This window comes from Solanum tuberosum, unplaced genomic scaffold (assembly GCF_000226075.1).
Source record: "Solanum tuberosum cultivar DM 1-3 516 R44 unplaced genomic scaffold, SolTub_3.0 scf00060, whole genome shotgun sequence".
Classification (NCBI taxonomy): domain Eukaryota; kingdom Viridiplantae; phylum Streptophyta; class Magnoliopsida; order Solanales; family Solanaceae; genus Solanum; species Solanum tuberosum.
The window spans coordinates 2071600-2085057 of record NW_006238985.1 but is presented as its reverse complement, the minus strand read 5'-3'; the positions used below and the strand labels follow the sequence as shown (position 1 = coordinate 2085057).

The 13458-nt window shown below is 29.7% G+C and overlaps 1 protein-coding gene across 2 annotated transcripts; it reads left to right on the top strand.

Annotated features, from left to right (window-relative positions):
• Window positions 1-6852: 6852 nt before the first annotated feature.
• On the top strand, window positions 6853-8495 carry LOC102600456 (probable galacturonosyltransferase-like 1). 2 transcript variants are annotated; one of them, XM_006344765.2, is made up of 3 exons: window positions 6853-7404; window positions 7569-8124; window positions 8206-8495. In XM_006344765.2, the coding sequence occupies exons 1-2, from the start codon at window positions 6868-6870 to the stop codon at window positions 8121-8123; spliced, it is 1092 nt and encodes a 363-aa protein (XP_006344827.2). In that variant the 5' UTR covers window positions 6853-6867; the 3' UTR covers window position 8124; window positions 8206-8495. The 2 variants fall into 2 exon arrangements, with proteins under 2 accessions (XP_006344827.2, XP_015163060.1); XM_015307574.1 differs by having other exon boundaries at window positions 7569-8355.
• The last annotated feature ends 4963 nt before the right edge of the window (window positions 8496-13458 follow it).

Below are 13458 nucleotides of genomic sequence, written 5' to 3'. Positions count from 1 at the left end.
TCAAGCGTCATGATTTTCAAAATCATTTTTGTATTACTGATAACAGTTCATAGTGCAACAATTTGGAAGGAGCTAGCACAAGTCTCTTGATGACGGCACTTAAAGAAGATGTTTTATGAACATCTAGGGGGATAACAACTCTTAAAGAAGATCTATTGCGGTTCTTTCATGATTGTAAAATGGATGCGAGTCTCCTATACCCTTTTTTTTTGTTCATGAGAAGTAGTTAGGCGCCCCTTATTTGTTGTACTTTGAATGAATAAACTAAATTCTACACCTAATGCCATGTTCTGATTTTTGAGTAGGGTGTTTGATAATAAAATGTTAATTTTTTTTTTATAAAACGAAAAGGAAACACTTGTAACACATTGTAGGTTTCCATATTGAGTTCTTTATCAACAGATTCTGAATCTGACCAACTTAATATTGAATTGATCGTTGAAACTTATGAGAAATGACAAAACACCTTAGTTGTTTCTTATTGAATGGGGATTCTTTTATTATTATTATTATTATTATTATTATTATGTAAGCTAGGAAATATGAACCGTTACTAAATGATGAGTGTTATGTTTTTCAAATTAGGTTAATCAAAAGTATTTATTGCTACTTTGGATTGCAAACATATTTCTTGTAGATCAAACACAACTGAAATAATATCAGAATTAAAAATGTTGGGCCCGTGGTTAGCACGGGTAAAAACCATCAAGTATAACCATATGAGTGGAACGGAGTGAAATAATAGTGAAATAACATCAGAATTAAAAATGTTGGCCCCGTGGTTAGCACGGGTAAAAACCATCTAGTATAACCATATGAGTGGAACGGAGTGAAATAATAGGGGGTTCAAATTTGTTCTTGAACACAATGACTTTGCTATTGACCCCAGCAGAATTCTAGAGTTTATGATGCAACAATAAATGATATTAGAACTAAGCTGTTATGTAGACGGTGCTAATTTTAGTTTTTCTTATTGTTCTCACTTGTTAAGTCTATAAAGATATGACACCTGGGCCTAACTTAACCCCAAAGGGTAGCTCATGAGGGGAGGCTTGTTCAAGTCCATATAAGGAGATCAAATTTCCATCCCTCTACCGATGTGGGACATTTTAACACTCCCCCACATGCCCAAACCTCAACTGGAGCGTGAACACTTCTAAATGGGCCCATTGTAGACACGTAATTTTTTATCGAACATAAGACTTTACACTTGTTTTTTTTTTTTTAAAAAATAATTATTATTATTTATTCCTTAAATATTTATTTTTAGGTTAAGTTAGATATTTTGCTTTTCGTCTTATTTAGTAAGTTTGTTTTAAAAGATTTGGAAATAAAAAAAAAAACAAAAAAAAAAAAAAAAAAAAAAAAAAGATATTTTCAATGTATTAAACTTGTTGGACATTTAAAAAAAAAAAGAAGACCCACACCCCCACGTATCTAAAAAAAAAAGAGGACTCCTATATATATCACAATACATCACCATCATAAGGCATCATCAGATATACGGAAGAAGAGTGCACACAAAAAAAAAAGCAATACACTTTAAGTCAGAAAGATTTTTATTCGTGGATTCAAGTTCGTGGCTCCTTAAAGTTAGTTATAATTAACTTTGGAAATCAGTAGATTGTAGCGGTTTCTTTTGTTGGAATTAAGTTTTACGAAAAGGTAATTCTAATTCCTTATATAGTTCAATGAAATAATTGTTCTGAATTCGATTATGATGTTATGTAGTCCTTAAAATTACATGTATTGTTATATGTCACTATTTTATGACGCATATCATATTGTTGATTGCATGAATTGCTACTGTTTAAATTTGCTCATCGAATTATTTTTACACCTGATGTTAATTTAATCAACTAATTTGATCCAAAGATGGTTGTTGTTTACTCCTAGTTTTATTTCAACATGTTTATGTACATTTATTTGATGGTACAAATTGACAACTTCGTTTATGATTTTATTTTAATTACATGTAAATTGGTTGGAGATTCTGTATTAGTTATCATTTAGAGTTTCTGGAGTTTAATAAATAAATAATATTGCCATACTTATGGAGACAATTAATTATTAGAATAATTTTATTGTATCCGAAATATTAAAAATGGAGGAGATGAACATTAGTTCATTTGAGTGAGTCATTAATTCATCAACGTGAGATAGTTCTTTTATTAGTAATTTCACACTATCATCATTTGGTGAAGAAAAATTATTATATCACTACGTATATTATTTTCTCTCAATTAGTTTAAAGGGAAAAATTAATTAAAAAATAATATATAGAATTAAAAAATAAAACGTGAGCAGAAAAAATAAAAAAATAAAAAAAATAGTGTAGAATAAAAAAGAAGAAGAAGAGGAACGGATTGTAAAAAAAAAGAAGAGTAAAATAAAAATAAAAATAAAAATAAATAAACATCTATTATAAAAAAAGGCAGAAACAGAAGAAACAAAAGATGAAATTGAATAAAAAAGTAATAATAGTAAAAAATTAAAGAATAGGTAAAATAAAAAAAGGGAAAACAAAACTTAACCAAAAATTATAAAAAATGAAAAAAAAAAAAGAGAAACATTTTGTTAGAAAAAAAAAAAAAAAAAAAAGTAAGAAGAAGAAGAAACAGAATGTTAAAAAAATAATAAAAATAAATAAAATGAAAGTAAAAACTACAAAAAATAACGTGCAAAACAAAACAGAAAAAAAATAAGAAAATTTTTTTCCAAGAAATTGGTCTTAACCTCTTTAACATTTTCTTTTTCTAAAATTAATCCTAAATCCCGTAGAAGTTTATCTCCTATTATAATTCAAATATCGACTCCCACTAAAACGACAATACTAAAATTCTCCGGACTCTAAAAATCTAAACAAGACAGTTACAATAAATCAAAGAAGGTGGACATAAGTAAATGTATAGCTAATAAGTATACTATATCCAAAAACTAAGTCAAGCAAAGATATAAGTCAATGAAACAATTGTGCTAGAAACATGGGACTCGAGGGGTGCCTTACACCTTCCCCTTGGTCAATAGAATTTCTTATCCAGACTTCTAGTTCGCAGACCATTAAAAATTAGAGTCAACTTCCTTTTGATTAGGGGTAAAAATTAGGTGACTTGGAACACCAAAAGTCAATTCCAAGTGGCGACTCTGAAAGAAAATAATCCTTTTTCAAAATGTCACTTTAATTGGAGAAACTCTATTTTTTCAAAAAATTTCGTTTGGGGAAAAATAGGGGTGTGACACCCATCATCGGTGAACAACAAATTGGGATGGGTCTATCTCTGATACCATGTAAAGATATGATACCTAGGCCTAACTCAACCCCAAAAGCTAACTCATGAGGGGAGGTTTGTCCAAGTCCATATAAGGAGACCAAATTTTCATCCCTCTACCGATGTGGGACATCTTAACAAACTCGAACAAACAATCTTAAAATTAGAGGCAGAGAGTGCTTACTTATAGGAGCAACCCCCTCTTGTCGTGACTGTGATTCCGAAGGATTATAGGCAGTTCTTGCAATGCATTTTGATCCAATCCATTATATAATTGTATGAAGGTGGGGTAATAAGTATGAAAAAAACTTGTCAAACTTGGGTCATCAAAAAAGAGATGTTTAATATCTTCAGTGATGGTAGGGCAATAGTAGCAGGTATTATTTGCAATAATTTTGGGATCGAAAAGTAAATCTTGTCATTCGAATTTTTTCATGCTTAACAAGTCATAAAAAAAAACGTAATTACTTTTAATTGAGAGCTGCACAAAGCGTATGAAAAATCAAACAACTAGGAATCGCTTGATTTGCTGATAAAGTTATTTCAAAATTATAGTCTTGAATTATAATTTTTGGTAATTTATTACACCTCTCAAGTGAAACAAATAACATCAAATTTGAGGTATACATTTATCATGGAATTAATTATACCTTCAATCAAACAAAATATAACTTTTATTTCAAATTAATCTTGAAATATTTCACTTTATCTCACAAACCAAACGACCAGCACACTATCTGTTAAAAAGCTATAATTGTAACTTAAAGCACAAACATGTGAAGGGCACATGCAATTTCAATCATTTGTTCATCATCATTAATTGGCCCTAATATATGTTTAAACAGCTCAACAAAAGGGACTGATAATTTTCACGTGTGAATATACCTTTTTATCAATAAGTAGCTAATAACATGGATCTAACTTACTGGAACAAAGTGCGTACATTAATTAATATTTGTTCATAAAATAGACTTTCGTGGTTGAGAATTCCATCTTTCTTCTGATCAGTCGATCTCTTCAATTAAAATGTGATATTTTCCCTCAATTGTTTGATTTAAATGGTCATTAACATATATAATAGTCATATACAAATAAATAAAAGCGGAAAAATAAAACGTAGTAGGACATTCAAATTAAATACAATCCTATTTAGATAAGATATCGACCACAATCCTACACTAAGCTAGTATATATTAATACTTATCATTTACTCCGTTGTTCATATAACATACTACCTAAGAATATTGGATTCAATATTCCTCTAAGATGTGATGTTCGAATTCATACGGTACGCTAGTTAATAGAGGTGAAGTCAGAATTTGAAGTTTATGAGTTTAGAGGAACATACATATACAGAGAATATCATATGCCAAAAATGTGAGAAGAAAAAAATAAAATCAGAGAACACTAAAGATTAAAGCTTAGAAATCATTCTTCTTATATGGACTTAGACAATTCTCTCCTCATAAGCTAACTTTTAGGATTGAGTTAGACTCAAAATCCATCTTTACCGAACACAAACATGTGGTTAGATATAGTCATAAATAAATGTATACAAAAGGATAGCAATATATAATTTCATTTTATCACGATCTAATATCAAAAAAATCTAGTTCTACATATGGTTGATACGTTAATAGGGGGAAACATTTAAGTAAAAGTGTTTGGTCACATGGTATGAAAAAGAGATAATACGGCCGACCTTATTAATGACTTACTTTTTTTCATGACTAGTAGTTTCTACTTTCTAGTCATCTTTCTATATATGATGAAAAATAATAATATCATAATCAGCAATTGACTTTTTAACCAGATGTTTGGTTGTGTGGATCCCATTGAGAAATAATCACTAATTCAGTGAAAAATTGAAGTTATATGGTGGAAGTGATGTGTTTTTATTCACCTGCCATAACAACTCTATAACTAATAAAGTCTGATGAAATCTTAATTTTACGTAACGTTGAGCGCGCAGCTTTTTCTTTAAATAATTGATATTTATATGAAAAATATACTTATATTACTTAATAAACATGAGAATTCTGCACGATATTACACCGTGGGGATTTACCCAGTGCGCATAAAATGCTCACCACAGAGTGTTCATCCGAAGGACAGAGGCTGTGACAGAGAATATTGCGGATTATTCTAGAATTCCAAAAAAAATAAAAAATTCATAAGTTTCAAATCCAAAATTTATACACTTTATTCATATTCTGAATTCGACTTTGATGTTGTGGCAGCTACCGTGGACGTGGATGTGGTAACTAAAACAAGATTGATAGGAGTATTTGCTTATCTCTAAAGACAAGTACATGTAAAGGGCAGCCACATGATACAAACACTTGCGCTTTCTTCTCCCAAATTTTACTACTCTGTCTCATATTGGTTGTTTATTAGATATTTTTTGAGAAATGAACAATTTAATTAACTTTTTTAATGTTAAGGATTTAATTGAAAGTAATTACAAACTTTAATTTTGAATTTCTAAAATAATTGTTTAGTTTTGCTAAAACAATGGTTAAAACGGACAGAGGGAATAACTTGTTACAAGTCAAATCTTAGTCTTCTACTTTCTCATGTATTTCCAAATTTTTTTTGGACAAATTACAGAAATGCACACTTTTTGTTTTACTTATTTCCATTATCCATATTACTTTTAAAAATCTCCAAAATCCCTTATTTCTTTAATGTATCTGAGCTGCATATTAATGTATCCGAGCCAGTATTTAATGTATCTGAGCTACATATTATGTATCCGAGCTACATATTAATGTATCCGAGACAGTATTTAATGTATCCAAGCTTCAATTATTGTATCTGTTTTTTTTTAATTTTTAAGGGATTAATGTAATTAGAAACTTATTAGGGATAGATTGTAATTTCATATTAAAACTATGGGATTTATGTAATTTACCCTCTCTTTTTTTTGTCTAAAACCTACAACCTACAACCAACTAAGCTCATTATTGACTTTAAGTTTTATACACATGATTACATTATTTATAAGCTAATTATACGTAAGTTTGGACGATAATTAAACATTACTCCTATTAAAATAATAGCTTGATAAAGAAAATCATAATTGATAAGTTATCACAGGTTAAAATACATTACTAATATAAAAATAGTTGAACAATATCACTGTATATAACTAATTAAACCATTATTATACTGTTCCCACCTACTAAAAAACAAGTTGAACAATTTGGGATAGGCAGAAACATTGACACTACTAAAAAACAAGAACTTAGGGAGGGATAATTTTGTAGATAAACAATAAAAAATTTATGTTAATTTCATTTAGCTATTGATTGGTGATATATATATATTTGGCAAAAATTCTATGTTAATGCAATTAGCTAAGATTTTTTAACAACGAATTAGTTGAGGATTACTGACAAATTTTGTAACTAATTCCATGTTTTGTTATTGTGCGAGCTTCTGATATATATTTTTTTAATTTTCCATCTGGTGTTGAGAGTCCGATTAAATTCGAATTTAAACACCAATTGGTAGGGTGAGCTTGTAATATAATATAATATATACTCCTATATATAAGGAAACTAATGTGGCATCAGTGTAGCTAGCTGCCTCCATAATGCCAAAACTTGGAAGTTTCAACTCCAGTTCCCTCCTTCTAATTTCTCTTTTATGGACCATCTCTTTTTCTGCACACAATATTGGCGCTATCAACAGAAAAAACTTTCATTTCAAAGAAGCCCCAAAATTCTACAATTCCCCAACTTGTCCTTCTCTTCATGACTACTACTACAACTCCTCCACCGACACAAATATTACACAAATTTGCTTTCAAAATGCAGTAAATGTAGCCATGACTCTTGATGCTGCTTATCTTCGAGGTTCAATGGCTGCCATTCTTTCTGTTCTTCAACATTCATCTTGCCCTGAAAATGTTATTTTTCACTTTGTCGCTTCGTCGTCGTCTTCTGCTAACATTGATTATTTGAATCTAAAACTTGCTACTTCTTTTCCTTATCTACATTTCACAATTTATCCCTTCCGAGATTCACCTGTGGCTGGATTGATATCTACTTCGATTCGCGCTGCTTTGGATTGTCCTCTAAATTATGCTCGCAATTATCTACCTGATCTTCTTCCTCAATGTATCCAAAAGGTTTGCTTACCTCCATCCAAACTTGAAACAATTTGAATTTTGAAAAGCAATAAGAGTTTTTAACGTTGCTGTTGTAGAAATTCATCAACTTCAAATTCAAAATTCGTTTCTACCTTTACTAGTTATATAAATCATATATCCTAATATATTCGTTATGCACATAGGTTGTGTACCTGGATTCAGATCTTGTTCTTGTAGATGACATAACGAAGCTAGCAGCAACACCTCTAGGTGAAGAAGCAGTTCTAGCAGCACCAGAATATTGCAATGCAAATTTCACAACCTATTTCACTCCTACTTTCTGGTCAAACCCTTCTCTTTCATTGACTTTCGCGAATCGAAAGCCTTGTTATTTCAATACGGGAGTTATGGTAATTGATCTCGAAAGATGGAGAGACGGAGATTATACTACAAAGATTGTAGAATGGATGGAGCTTCAAAAAAGAATGAGAATTTATGAATTAGGTTCATTACCACCTTTTTTACTTGTTTTTGCTGGAAATATAGCTCCAGTTGATCATAAATGGAACCAACATGGACTTGGAGGTGATAATTTTCGAGGACTTTGTCGGGATTTGCACCCCGGTCCGGTTAGTTTACTGCATTGGAGCGGAAAAGGCAAACCGTGGGTCCGGCTCGATGCGAGCCGGCCTTGCCCGTTAGATGCCCTTTGGGCACCTTATGATCTGTTGCAAACCCCTTATGTTCTTGAATCTTAAGGTATTTTAATTTTTCGCTACCTACATTAAATTTAACTTATATATATCGATAATATTTTAATTGGTATACTTGTATTTGTAGAAGTTGAAGCACAAGAGAGAGTAGAGATCTGCGTACTAGTTCATAAGGAGATCCTCCTCAATTGTGTTGTGTAACATGTACAGTAAGATTTTGTTTTCATGTCTAAGGTAACGGCTGTTTCTTGTATATTATTGGAGTATATACTTCGAACTTTTACTGTGCACTACTTATTAAGGGATTATTTCGCAGTATATATTAGAGAAAATAATGTATGTATTAGTGGTGATACTATTTTTTTTTATTTGGTAGTACTTTCAACCTATGTATAATCAATACATGTATTAGTTATAAAAAGGGTATAATTAATACATATTAAATCATGATATTAGTAATACTAGAAGAGTTATTTATAGATGGATAAGTGTGATTAAAGACATATTTTTTTCTTAATACGCTAAATCAACGTAACTAATACCCTAATCTTATACTTCCTCCGTCCCATTTTATATGTCATCCCTTTCTATAAATAGTTGGACCACAATACTTGTAATTTTATAAAATTTATGCATAAATTACCATATTTTGCCTATTATACCCTTGATAGAATAGTTAATTAATCTTGTCATTTATTAATAAAGTTGACTTAAGAAAACATTAAATAAGGGTAGAAGGGTAAAGTTCCATCATTTCTTAATGCAAGTACAAAGTAAAAAGGTGACATATAAAATGGGATGGAGGGAGTAAGAATTTACCCTTTTTAGCTTTAGTTTCTATCAACATGAGTTAATCTGATGAGCACCTTTAATTAACTTGTAAACTCTCTTCTTTTTGTTCAGATAACGCGAACTTTTCTTTTCTATATACGCAGTGTAAAAAAAATTAAATTATCTAAAAGATTTATACACTTATGATCATAAAAATGAAATTAATAATCTGAAAAAGAAAAAGGAATAATTACCCTGACGTGGTTTCATATCATACGCATGAAATGTAAAGGAAAAGATCAGGTGGGAAAGAAAAAAAGGAAAAGGAAAATTACTATAAAAGGATAGGGCGAAATATTTATCGGGATTTAAATTTTATGAATTTCAAATCTTAAAATAACGATATATATTCATTATTAATAACATGAGTGATGAACTTATATTATTATATATTTAATATAAATATATAATTTAAACTAAAATTATTAAGTTCGATCGAATCAGTAATTCAACTAATTCTAACTTGTCAAGTGTCGGTAGAGTTTCTTACAACATGGAGAAAACATGCAGCTTAGCAAAGACACGCATCTGATCAGTCTTTGGTGTAGGAAGACAACAAAAGGAGACCAATCATGTGGCACTTGGGTCCTACTAATTAAATTAATTTACTCCCACTTTTTCTTAGCCTAAGATTACGTTAATTTGATCATGATACAATATATACATTTTTCTACTTAATTTTTAATGTAATAAAAGTGAATAATGATGAATGTATTATTTTATAACAATATGAATTGATCACGTAATTTGATACTATTGTTTAGTTATATATCATAAGAATTTATTGGCACAATTTTTTTTTATTTGTTATAGCGATACTCCATAATTGAGGTAACTATTTTCAAAAGAGGAGAGAAACTAAAGTCCTCTATTCCCTTTATCTTTTGAGTAAGAGTCGATCTGTTATTGTCAATGGATCCATCATAAATGGAAGTGGGCATTGAAATAGACTCTATGCAATGCGAATATGAATTAGTAAATTAAAACATGTATGTTTTAAATATAAAATGATTAAAAAAGAGAAGCTAACAGTTGGAGGTTAGGCAAATGGTCCAATTTCTCTTATGCCGCATCTTCAAAAGACATTACTCACTTCATCTTTAGGTCTTTTTCTGTATGTCATATTTTTACATATTTATTAAAAAACTTATTCAATAATATAAATCATAACGGTCAACATGGGAGGGTTATTCGGATGATAAACACCCTTCATACACATTTAACTTGAATTCAAATAAACACCTTCCACACACATTTAACCTGGACCATCAAAACAATAAAACGTCATTTGATTAAATTTTACCCAATAATCTATTTTTACTTTGTCACCAATGACCAGGAAAGAAAGCAACATAAGTCTTTGGTCATTGCTTAGACTAAGTCACATTTGGGACGAGTATTAATAAGACTAGTCAAACGTTTTTAAAATACTGCAAGTAAATTACTTATGAAATAAGGCCAGCTTTTATGCCTGTAGTAAAAAGTGAAAATTTTAGAAATAATGGTAGTTTAAGGCCTAAATTATCAAATATAACGATAGTTTAGCTAATTATGACTTAAAGCTATTATTTGGAGTTGTATATGTTCACTTTAATTTGCATCTGTTGTATCTGTTCACTTTATATATGTTGGATACATTATATTTATTCTCTCAATCTAGTTATATTTATTTGGAACAATGATAATAATATCTTAAATTACTCAAACGACATATCATCGAATTATCAGAATACAGATGATAACAATATATAATAGCATTCCAAAATAAAAATTTGTTTGTCTTAGAAGCACATCAAGACATTTCTCGAAGATAGTTGAAATCTTTCCTATAAACAAATAAAAGAATAAATGAGTTTGATCTCAGGTTATCCCATATAGGAAATCACTCGCCCAATCAACTTAGTCAATCCTTGCGAGTACATGTAGTGTATTGTAAGTCAAATTAATTCGTTGAATTATTTAAACACCTAGTAACATCACGACGCATTTGTTGCGTTATTTATTGACTATAGAACTTTGCAATTCTTGAAGCCAGTGTATGCATGGTTATTCGCACTTGATATTTTACAATATGTATATATAAAATATATGAGTTCATTCATGCATGTTTTACTTAATCATGGTTAATTATTCAAACATATGCTCAATTTAATTTGTAACCACTAAGATAAATTTTCTATAAGTTGTAAATTGTGGTTAAGCATGAAATATATATTTGATCAGATTTTGGATCTATAACTCTTATAACCTCTTTTATTTATTTACGATATTAGATTCATCTCCCTTATCCTTATTATTTTGGTAAATGATTCTATTACTATATTTATCATTTATCATAAATATAAAAATCAAAAGTTGACGAATTTATCCTTATTAAGATACTTTTAAATGTAATAAATGATTTAGAATAAAAGCATAATAAGTAGAAAAGGGTTTCTTGGGACTTGAGTACTTTATGAATCTGAGATTGTTCAGGTGAAATTAAGCATTGCCGGAGAAGCAGTACTTACGGAACAAATGAAAGATAATAGGGTGAGGAAAGCCACTAAATTAAAGGTTTCACTCGCTCAATCTTATGCTCGTTTAGTGGACAATAAGTGGAGTGTATATGCTCATTTGAAGATAGAGGGTGAATATTGTTGGGTTCGAAAGTGTATATGACGTCATGCGAAAGTTTATAATTGTAAATCATGTTTGTGATAAATCAGATTGATAAATAAAAATATACTAAAAGACATAATATTATTATATGATATGACCAATTGACCTACATAATTAAACTAATAAAGACATTAAACCGTAGAGAGAAAATCTCCCCACAAACAAAACTCTTAAATGTCTACATTGTGGATGTTATTGTGTTATGCTATGAGAATAGGGATCTTCAATTTATAGATCTCCAAACTTTTCCTCTAAGGAAAGAATAAATCAAATATGGAAGAAAATTATATTTTCCTTTCAGAAAAAGTTCAAGAATTTATGGTAATACTTTGGTTCTTCTTTAAGGAAAAAAATAAACTTCAAATAATAAGGAAATAAAATCAGGGCAAAACCCTAACAAGTACTGCATGAGCTCGTAAGTAAAGTACAAAAAAATCTTATCTCTGAATAAAAATGATCTTATTGTGCTTGCTTTTGACAAAGCTTCTAGCTCTAAATAATAGGAACTATGTTATAGTAGGATTAATATCATTGATCATTATAAGCTATAGCATAGGCCGAGGCGGTGAAGTAGAATTTGAAATTTATGGGTCTGAATTTGTCACTAAATGCATATATAGCTCATTTTAGTTACTGAATTTGCATTTTAATAATTTTACATATCTAATTGATTTTGTAATATAAATACATAATTAAGCAAAAGCTATTGAATTTATTTAAATTTGTATTTGATAATATAGCTCTAACCTGAGTATAACAGGCTATGTATAAAGGCGAGCAACCTTATAGCAATAGCAAACCAGGGGCGGCTGGTTAGGCTTAAGGAAAAGTCCTTGGCCTTAGGCCCCCAATTTTAGGGGCCCCATTTTTTAGTTAATTACGTAAGATTAAATTTAAAAAAAATTAGAATGAAGACAATAATAAATGCAAACGGCTGGAAAAAAAAATGCAAACGGTTGGGAAAAAAATGGAGCTGGGAACCTAAATAAGCCACAAAAACATAAAAGTTACCAAAATAAGTCATTACTTTAGGAAGTAACTAAAATAGGCTTAGTGGAAGAAAAAATTCCACTTTATCTAATATTCTAAACGTTTTCCGTTAGTTTCATAACGTGTATATTTTAATATATAACGGAACTATTTCCTACACTTTATAAAATGGAACTATTTCTTACACTTTATAAAGTGTAATTTTTTCTTACACTTTGTAAAGTGGAACTTTTTCTTACACTTTATAAAATGGAAGAAAAAATTGCACTTTTTAAAAAGTTACTTTACCTTTTCACTTCTTCTTCTCCCCTTTCACTTTCATGGCTTCCAAACTTTTTTCAGAATGAAGATTAACAGTTGATAGTCCCAATCCGACAACTAAAGCAGCCCTACACTACAAAATCAAAATCTTGAAAGATTGGAGTAGCACAACCCGACAACATAACAATCCGACCCTACAAATTATATAAATTAGGTATTTTTTTCATCTCATATTTTCATTACTTTAAAATGATGTTGTAATTTGTTCAAAATTTCAAAAGATAATAGATTAGAAATAAGTTGGAACTTAACTTCATTACTCATTTGCTACAAATTATACTACCAAAAGTATTAGACATTTACGTTTCTAATCCCCTAAAATAAAAATCTGTTATAGGAACTTTTACTGATGTACTTCAGGTACAAATAATGTTAACTAGACCAAAATAGATCAAGTTACGGAAAAAGAAATAGGAGGACGGGGAGAGAAAAAAGCTTATAGACAATAAAAAGAGTAATTTTGCTAAGTGGAGAATATAGTTAAATAATTACAAACCAATATTGCCAACTTTTGGATCATTATGCAATCATGCAATAAGATTTTCTTATGCTAAGCATAAACTATAATGGTAAATAC

What these genes read in the sequence shown, in the direction of transcription:
- LOC102600456 (XM_006344765.2), top strand. Translation starts at nt 6,868, where the DNA reads ATGCCAAAACTTGGAAGTTTCAACTCCAGTTCCCTCCTTCTAATTTCT. An exon ending in TTCCTCAATGTATCCAAAAG is followed by an intron (nt 7,405 to 7,568) that starts GTTTGCTTACCT and finishes TTATGCACATAG; the next exon opens with GTTGTGTACCTGGATTCAGA.